General features: G+C 43.3%; 1 protein-coding gene across 1 annotated transcript; it reads right to left on the bottom strand.

Annotated features, from left to right (window-relative positions):
- Positions 1 to 744: 744 nt before the first annotated feature.
- LOC6501242 lies at positions 745 to 1,786 on the bottom strand. Its single transcript, XM_001954800.4, has 2 exons — positions 1,412 to 1,786; positions 745 to 1,356 (listed from the first exon to the last, which is right to left on the bottom strand). Exons 1-2 carry the CDS (start codon positions 1,650 to 1,652, stop codon positions 944 to 946), a joined length of 654 nt encoding a protein of 217 aa, XP_001954836.1. The 5' UTR covers positions 1,653 to 1,786; the 3' UTR covers positions 745 to 943.
- Positions 1,787 to 10,085: the final 8,299 nt, after the last annotated feature.

Below are 10,085 nucleotides of genomic sequence, written 5' to 3'. Positions count from 1 at the left end.
CCCCCCCGTATTTAGGCAGCCTTTGTCTGGAATTTTTAAAGAATATTTCAAAGCGGTTTGGAGGTTGTCAGATTTTCAAGGTGTTGTTGCTCTGAAACTAAAGAAATTTATGGAATTAATTGGTTTAAATGTGAAGGAATTTGTGCAAATTGAAGTTGGAGGGTGGGGACTTGACCCACTTTTGCCACCCACCCTCGCCAGCAGCCCTGAGAACAGCTGCTCCGAAGTAGGACATGCGCATATCGCGTGATTATCTCCGATTTGCCGCACTTACCAACAAGTGTTTGTTGTGGTCTAGTCGGTCTAGGAGGTAAATATTTACAGTTCACAGCCGGGATGGGAGTTTGCGCAGATTGCACGTAATGTTTGTAAACTTTTCCCAGCTGATGCTTCAGTTGTGCAACTGGTATCCTTTGGAGAGTTACCAAGATTTTATGTAGACATCAATATAGATACAAAATCAGCTGTAAATAGTATAGTCGCTCCTTTTAATTAAATATTCATTACCAAATTGTTGGGGTTGGTAAATTCTACGGCTTCTTTGAAAAAAGAAAACGAAAACATTTTCGTGGGGCTTTCTGGCTAATACCGAACCTTTTAACCCTTTCGTTGGCAGCCTTTCGTTTCGTCCTTCTGGAAATCGAAACCCTATTTTAACAACTGATTTAACTGAACTCTCTGACCCAACTGGCAGTCGAAATCGGATGGGTTTACCAAAAAAGCAAAGGATTAAACACGAATCTATTCAAGTGTGCATATGTGCATGGCTTGTGTATTTATTTAGAGCAGCTAAATGAATTTAAATGTGTAATTAAAGCGGAAATGTGGCTATCATCTAAGTGCGGAAATACCTTGAATCCTATGCCTTAGAAAAATTTGTAGTATAGTGAAATTAGTGTAAATATGCGCCTAGAGAACGGTGAAATGGTGGTCCGACAAAATCTTATAGATACTGATTGACAAATGTGGGAGACGGTGTCTCAGTTTCGGTTGCAGGATCTCCGGAGGAGGCCATCCCGCCCTCGAGCGAGTCCTGAAGCTCCTCAGCCGTCATTTTGGCGGTCTTTGGCGGATCAGTGGAGGTTTCCTCTCCGTCAGTCTCTTTGAGGTCAGTGTTTGAATGAGACTGGGACTCCTGCAACTGCACCTGCTGCAGCTCGTGGACCTCCTCCTGCTCGGCGGCACCCAGATTCGATTGCTGGGCTCCTGAGCCGGCGTCCTGCCGATTTTTCTGGCGATGAAAGAGCAGCTTCCAGTAGGTGGAAATGGATGCCTTGATTGTGGGCTTCGCATTGGGAATGGGTTTTTCCTGTTCGGTAACGGGACTTCCCATGGTGTTGGACGCTTCCACCACATCTGATGAGAAAACTTCTAAAAATACTTCTAAAATTATGATAGCCCTATATCTTACCTTTCTGTACTGTCTTATTGCGTGTGAAGAATCGAGTTAGGGTTTTCGGCTTGCTGCCTTCCTTGGCGTTGTCATCGGAGGAGGCATCGCTGTCGTCATCTGGCTGGTCCCGAATTAGCGGCTTCTTGCTGACCTTGAAGAAACGCTTCAGGGAGTTAGACTTCGACGCTTGGGTAATTTCGGATGGGGCCACTGGCAGAGTTTGCGGCTCGGCTAGCGGTATATCCTCCAGATTGGACATCGTGTCCGCCTTTGTCCACGAAAATTTTAAATAATTGTATATTTTAGAAATATATTTTACGAAATATATAAAATGCCTTGTGTTATTTAGCGGCGTGCACAAGGCAAATTGCTGGGAAATCCATGGCCTACTTGACTTGAGATCTTTGATGTATAATTTTGATAATTTTATCAGAGAAAAATGTCTGGTAACACTCGAAATTTAATCGTCTTTTATAGTAATTTTTGCAAAAAAAAAGTGTACTATCTTTTTCTGCATTTTTTGCAGTAATTTGGTAACGTTTGGTTAACATGTGTTAACAACGACATCGAAACAGGTTTCAATTGATACGATTTTGATTTCATTTTCCCTCGTTTCTCCCCACAATCGAACTCTTTTCTCGGCCAGGACAAAGCCAAACAGAAGCCTGCAGTACAAAAAAGAAAACTGAAATAAAAGCTTGAAGCAATTCATTCAATATGTGCAATACCCCTTGTTATGCTGCTGCTCCATTGTTTCAAATGTTCGATCGATTTCCCTTGTCCGCTGTCCGTTGTCCGGTGTCCGTTGTCCGGCTTCTGGTGCAGCGGTACGGTACGGAGCTCCGTTTGTGAGTTCGGGGCCACCAACAAAGTCGTTCGAAAATCAATTGAAGAACTGGTGGCGATTCCTGCTGTCGACACTGCGCCATCCCACTCCAGCAACTCCAGCCGTCCAACCATCCGGCGAAGGCCGTTAATTTATGTAGTTATGTGCCGTCTGCCGGTTGCCAGGACACCCAAAACAATGGACAATTTCTGGTCCAGTTGCAGCATGCGAGGGCTTCTGTCGGGCTTTTGTTCGTGAAGGTGTTGAAATTCCGCATAAAAAAGAAAGATGCAATTTCATATCAATATCAGGGGTAAACGATGAGAAACTCAATCTTATTGTTTGTAATATTACTTTTGATTAATTTTTGAGGCACAGCTTTATCTTTTCATAGTTTTATGTTTGAAATAACTCCTCTATAGTCTGTTCTTTCAAAATATACTTTATTTTTTAATTTAAAGACCCTTCCACCCTCCATTTATCTTGCACCAAAAAGTTGAAGGCATAACTCCCCCACGTTGACAGCGAGGAGACATCAATAAATCATCAACAATAAAACCATAAGGGAAATGAACAAGGATAATGCCAGGGCAATCCTTTTGCCAGTCAGCAGCTGCTCGCCCACACCGCTGCAAAGTGTGAAAATGTCAGTGCCAAAGGGGAGTTGTGGCCCACCATTTGTGGGGTGGGCGCCACATAATGGCCAAAACGGAAATGTTGTTTGCAGCCAATTCATTGCCAACACACACAGGCAGAGAGGCAGATAGATAGAGAGTGGCACAAAAACGGCAAACAACAAGCGGCAAAAACATAAACACCCCCTGCAGGCTTACGCAGCCACAAAAGCAACATTCCCCGGACACAATGGCAACGGAGGCAGCAACAGAAGCTGCAACTGCAACTGCAGACCGCAAAATGTGTTGCCACAGCCCTTGGGGCAATACAGATGGAGATGGAGATGGAGATGGCGATGAAGGTGGTGCAGGAGCTGGAACTGGAGTTGGAGTTGGACGGAGGAGACTCATAAGTCGGTCTGCCAGACAAATCCTCAGAGCAAGTGCATTCATTCATTGGCAATAACAATCAAACTGCTGTTGGCAGTCCGGCCCTTCCCATTGTGCCCCAGCCCCTTCTGCCATTTGCTCATTTCTTGTTGCGCATTTGCAATGCCATTCAACTTGTTTGTACTCCTGCAACATCATCTTGCAACACCAACAGAAATTGTAACACTTGCAAAAACAGGAACTGAAATATAGGGATATATTGTATCTCCTTTTTGGGAAAGTATTAAAAACTATTAGTTGGGGTAGTCCTTGTTAAAAATTATAATTTCCCTAAGATATTCTTGGGGGAAGGTATAACTCCAATAAATCCATACCCATTGATCGCAAAGAAATACATATTTTTTCTTGGTATACAAACAGAAACCACAACAATTTCGTGCTGTTGACTTTAATATTTCGGTTTTGGGTCTGCGTTTATTACCTCCCCTGGAAGCCTGGAAACGTAGTCTGAAAAGCGTGATGATAGATACCGGGAAATATCTAGTGTATGTGGGAAAGGTAAACCTTAACCAGTCACTCAGCCATAAATCGTAGAATTTTCCCCTCACTCCATAATCGGGTTCTCAAGTTCAATTTGGCACTTCTGCGATGTCCGCCTGCTGTTCGGTTTTATAGATTTACAATATTTACATAGTTGCCGCGGAGCTCGGAGCAGATAAGGCAGCGATAAAGAGTTCAATCGCATCGGTTTATTGCTCTTTTCTTTAAATAAATAATATTGTGTAATGATAATAATAATCCATGCCAGCGAGTGTTTGTGTAATCGTCGTGTAATCATTGATTAAATAGTTTGCATTTACGACCTGACACTTTCACTTTATCGCCGTCTTGTCCCGACCCATTCAGGTAGAAGTCGACTCGATATCTGAGATGAGATGGGTACATGAAACAAGTCCTTAAACGGGAGAATCTTCTTGCCACAATAAGTCACAACATGGCCATGAAGTTAATCAATAATGCAAGTGGCAATAAATCGGAACCGTTGCAGGCGCCACTCCTCGCCGATAGCCAGATATCGACTGATGGCTATCAAAGGCGCCAGCGGCGGCAAAAGGCAGAATGTCAACAGTTTAATAAATAAAATCAGTCAGCAGTATCGTGCCAGCCAGATGGGTTACCAGCTCGGGCGCGCGACTGCAATTAAAAACGAAAAAAAAATATCACTCATACAAAAAAGTACAAAAAAGGGGCAAAGTCAAAGCCCAAGTGCGGCAAAGATCGACACTGGGAGATCAGTCAGATGTTGCTCGTGTGTGTTACTGATGCTGCTGCTGTCGTCGTGTGCGACAGGAGCTGATTGTCGCTGGTCCCAGATCAGAATCAGCGTCGACACATGCGATATTTGAGTCTCTCTCGGCTGAAAATTATGATCGATTTATTATGCGACAACAAACGACGGCAACAGCACTCGCGAGTCGCGACTCCGAATCAGGAACATGTCTGCGACAGGTTTTGGCTCCGGATTGGGGTTCTTGGGCCGCAGAATATGCGCAAGACATTGATTTTCGCCAGGTAATGAGGCAACTCATTAATCATTTTTTCGTTGAGCTCTGGCTGGGGGATTATGTTGCAGTTGCAAGCCGGTGTGTCGATGTGCCTGCAACAGCAACAGTTGCTGCTGCCGCTGTTGCTGCCTCTGACGGAATGTTGGCAACATGTTGAGCATGCAGCTGCAGCTTCTCGATTCAGTCTCCAGTCTTCAGCCTTCTCTCTGCCTCCTCCATATACACACCATATATCCTTTTGGCCGCTGTCTTCTCTTGTTCTCCGCTTGATTTTGTTAACCTTTTGACCATTTGAAGTTATTTTTGTATGCTTTACTGCCAATTTGGTGGTCATTGGCCATTCACTTGACTTGCGCCTGTTGCTTGTCCGTTGTCTCTTGGCTGTCTCTTGGCTGATGTTGTTGTTGCTGTTGCTGTTGCTCTTGCTGTGCCTGTTGCTGTTGCTGTTTCTGATGTTATTGTGGTTGCTCTTTTGGCACACAACGCACCATGTCTGACAGTTTGGCCGATTGCCTGGCCCCTGACGTAGACTCTGTTGTTGTTGCCTTGATATTGCTGCCGTAGCTGTTGTTGTTGCTGTTGTCTTGCAGCGGTCGCGGTCATCTCCTGGCTTGTGGCACACACTTGTGATGCGCCTCGAAAAGGAATACAGGCAGTTGACTGATGCGGTCTGGTAGATTCCCTGAATGCACTGCAATGCCAGCTTTATTCCTCACGATGAAGGTTCTTAATAAATGAAAATTGTACTATTATTATTATCTTATAAATGAAAAAGAAAATATTTCTTAGTAGGTGACCCATTGGCAACCTGGGTGGCACTATTCTTGCCACCACTTACCTGCACTTGTCGCACACAGTCGGCCAAGTTGTAAACGCCTGTCGTTGCGGTCGTTTGGGGGCCATTAGCCTTCGCCTTCGCCTTCGGCTTCGGGCCAAAGACACATGCACCACACGCACAAATCCCGAAATTCTGGCAAAATTTCTTCATTTCAAACAGCGAACTTGCAACATGGCCCGCCGCACTGGGCCCGTGCAGTTGTTGGCAATTATTTATAGTTTCTGATGTATTCAATTTATTATGCAGATGGTTAGAAAGTTGCTAAATACTTGATGTACGACTCTAACATATTGGGTGTAATATTTTCTCAGCCAGCAAAGGAAGTTCGAGGGAAATCCATTCCGTCGGAGATGAGTTTATTAGTCATGCATGAGTACCACCAGGAGGAAAAATTTTAATTTTCGATAGATTTACGAGTTTCTCACGATTATCTGAGACCACTCAGACTAACTGATTTACGGCCAGAAGAGTTGAAGCATCTCCGGAGGTAATTCGTCCAAATCGATCCGTGGTGTTAAATACACCGTTCGCTATCAAAATCCGCTTAAAGTTCATCACACTTGGACGGCAATTAATTACGGCCACTCTCCTAAAAACGGAGTCTGCAGACTGCAGGCTGAGAGAGCTCGACTGGGGAAGCCAGAAAGAGAAGCCAGAAGTCAGTAATTAAACATAAATAACCAAGACAACTTAATTTTGAAGGTTGGCCAAATCGACCGATCGACATGCAATTCTCCATGCATTAAAGTTTAAAGGCCAGTAACAAAAAATAGAAAAAATTCCGCAACAGCAGCAGCTAAAGGAGATGAAAAACATTTTCTAATTTATTAATATGTTTAAGTTGGGAAAAAATCTATTTGGCAAACAAGCCCGACTGACAGCTAACATAGATCGCCGTGGCTGGCGGAGGCCATTAGAAAGCGATTAGATAGCGATACAGATACAGATACTCGATCCCCCGTCCGGGCAGCATACATATGTTGCCCCTTCGTCGCTGCGGCCAAAACAATGTCAGCCAGTTGCGGCCAAACAATGGCAGCTAAACATGGCAAGTTAACAGTTTAATTTTCCAGGAGACAAACAAAAAATGCCGCTACATGCTATCGAACGATATGCGGATACTTAATGTATCCGCCAGATACGTAACATATTGTAGAAAAAAAGGCCCGCAACGAAAATAAAATACCGCTCTCAATCTCAGGACCAAACAAAAGCAGAGTCCGCCGAAAAAAAACTGAAACTGAAAAAAGCCCAACTGCAGTTATCGCTCATTATGGATCGTGATCAATGGCGTGGAGTATGGAGTGTGTGGCTATGTGGAACCCCCGAAAAAAGAGTCCAGCCACCGAGTCGAACCGCAAGATAAACGCACTCCGGAGACCTCCAGAAACAAAGGCTTCAGCTCCAGGTCCAGGTCAGGCCAACAAGTGTTGCTGCAACCAAAAAAAAAAATTTTTAAAATAAAACCAAGAAACTGAAAAGGCAGCGGTAACAATCAAGCCAAGCTTCCGCCTGGCATCCTTTTTCGGTCCTAATTTTGCATGCCCTGCTTCGAAAAAAAAACTCCAGCCTGATCGGGCTTGAGCGAAATAACCAAACGACCCAAGGCTAAATGACCGTTGAAGATTAGCCCAAAATATCGGTAATGGCCAAGAAGCGCTACTTATAGTACCCCAATTTTTTTTGTTCGATCGAATTAAATGGCGTAAAATTAGTTAAGTGGATTAATTTATTATTTAGCGGAGGATAAGTCATTTATTTTTATGTCACAAGCTATAAGGTTTTGACTTTATACCATTAAGATCACTTTGGGACATATTTTATTGAATAATATAATTGCTAAAGCCTTATAAGATGTGTACAATAATATATTATAAGTTATTCACCCTTGAAGAGATAAAGTGGTACTTCCATTGCCAAACCTTGATGCATTTGTATTATGGTAATAAAGCATTTAATTAGCGCACCATTTATGGTCATCAGTTACCTTGCTGGCCCTTCCACATCCTCCATGTCCTGTCCCCCCGGCGATCCACATCCTCGTTCACATCTCCATCGTGGTGCGTGCAGCGTATCTGAAGACAGGGAAGGAAAAAAGTTTCCGACACAGCTGCGGTTAAGGCGGCATTTTGGCTAAGACCGCAAAAACTTAAACCGACAATACACAAAATTTTCAGTAACCACAAATGTTTTTTGCAATTTCTGGTGTTTTGGTTTCGAACGCTACGATTTAGATTGGCCATGATACAGATACAGATATGATACAATATTTGAGATACGCTTTCGTTGCTCTTGGCCTTTTGCTTTTTGTGCAAGACTAAATGACATTCAAATGGTTTTTATTTGGATTTTGAGATTGTTTCTGAAAATCGGTGTCGCATTGGTTGAGTTGGTATATGGGAGGAGGTTCTAGAATTTTTTGTTTATAATTTCATAGGCCATTGACCTGTCATGGATAGTTCTGCAATAGAACTTGTATCTACTAGTATGTACTAAGATTTTTTGTATGTTGTAAGCCTACTTTTTGAGGTTGTTTATCTTCCCCCCCTGAGTTGTAAGCACCAAAGCCTAAGTAGTTTTCTATGTCAACTGCTCACATTAGCCACCCGATTTGGCGGGTCTATAACCATTTTCCATATTCATACTTAAGCCCATACGCACAACTTCTCAGCTGTCATTTGGGAACAATGATAATTTCCAAACCGAAAACTGGCTGCCAACCTCCCAGCCTCCTCCCAAAAAAACTAAAAGGAATAATACTTGGATGAGTAAAAAAGGAAACATTTTTGGTTTTACCGTTAGCCGGCTATAACCCATCAATTATATTGTAATGATGTCTGGCTGGTGCTTCTGCAACAGCAGAAGAGCATCAACTTCTGCTGCTGCTTCTGCCGATTTGGTTGCAACAGTCGCATCTTCAGAAATCTTTGGAGAAGAGGCTGGAGCAGGAATGGCAACTGGCAACTGGCAACTGGCAACTGGCAACATGCTCATTATCAAAGTCATCATTAGAATGTGGTCAGTGTCCCAAACTCCCGGATTCCCGGACTTACATTCGAGTTGGAGAAAAAGGAAAACTACTTATAGCACTGATGGGAATCGCGCCCGTCGAATCCACGCAGCTTCCACTAGACTGACACTAGCCTTTGGTTTAGGGGCTGTACAGAAAAAAAACTTATATTTCTAAGGGCACGAGGGAACTTAATATATTCTATTTATATTTAATCTTCAGCTATCTTCAATGAAATCTAATATCTATATATGTTACTACTTTATTTTATGAGAAAAGCTTGAAGAGTAATCTTCTTAAAACTTTTTCTCCAGTGCATCCTTGGAGACTTCTTAGCCTTTGTAGCATTTGCATTCGAGTGTCCACTAAACGTCAATTAAGTGGACTTTAACCACTAGTCGCGATGGTCAGGCAGTTTGATTTGTTCACCACTCCACCTTCTGTTAACCTGGCCTACACCCCGCCCATGATTTGAGCCCCACCGTTTCAGAAGCTTCCTCCGCTCCAGCTGCGATTTCCACTTTGCCCAAGTACAAATACATAACATAACATGAAGTAATAGCTATAACCATATTGTGTACACAAGCCGGAGAGGAGTCTTCTAGGCGGGGCATCATCGTTGTCGTCATCATCTGCATGTGTGTGCCTCTTATGGTGGCTTCCATAGTGGTTTTGGTGGTAACGGTGGTGGTGGTGGCGGCTCCCTTTGTCATTTTGGCATGACGCATGCGTAACGTTCGATTTGATTCAATTAATGGACGGGAATTGTCTGTACGTGTGGTTTGATTGGGTTGGGTTCTCTTCGATTTGGTTTTGGTTTTTGGTTTCCGAAGACGAGGCAGACTGCGAGGCAGACTTTTCAGACTTTGATGATCCGTCTGGATGGCCGGCTCATGTGAATCGGAGTCTCACATGGATTCGGAGATGCTGCAGAAGCTCGAGTGCTCTGCAAACAGAAAGAGTGAGCTCAGGGATGCTGCAAGTGGTTCTATACCAAGAAGCCTCTGTTTTTCTTGCCATCAAGTGGCAAATATCTGTTTGTGTGAAAAATCCCTAATCACTGATCTTGATTTTGCTATTTTTTAAGGATGTATTTAATATTATTTTAATGATTTTAAATTTAAATGCACAAGTACAGCGCATATAAGCATGTGTGATCCATTAACTCATACTCGTATGCTAACTACTTGGAAGCTCTGACCGCGATCGTGATTAATTGCCATTTTATTTCGAATACGTTGAGCATCAATCACGAAATTCCAAATACGCCCCACTGCCAACCCCCGGCATCCACCTACCCGGGGCCTTATTAAAACTAACCACTCATAATGATAATCTTTAAAACTAAACGCCCGCATTGTCGCGTCTAAATGTATCTGCATCGAATTATTTTTTCTGACTGGCTCTTCATATTCTGCAGTCAGTCAGTCAGTCGGTTGGAAGACTGTG

Source organism: Drosophila ananassae, chromosome 2L (assembly GCF_017639315.1).
Source record: "Drosophila ananassae strain 14024-0371.13 chromosome 2L, ASM1763931v2, whole genome shotgun sequence".
Taxonomy (NCBI): domain Eukaryota; kingdom Metazoa; phylum Arthropoda; class Insecta; order Diptera; family Drosophilidae; genus Drosophila; species Drosophila ananassae.
The sequence above is the reverse complement of the archived record's forward strand: the minus strand, read 5'-3'. Positions and strand labels throughout refer to the sequence as shown.

Bases quoted from the DNA above. Each gene is read 5' to 3' on its own strand.
- LOC6501242 (XM_001954800.4), bottom strand. From the start codon at position 1,652: ATGTCCAATCTGGAGGATATACCGCTAGCCGAGCCGCAAACTCTGCCA. The intron at 1,357-1,411 runs GTAAGATATAGG...TTTTCTCATCAG, and splicing joins CAATAAGACAGTACAGAAAG to ATGTGGTGGAAGCGTCCAAC.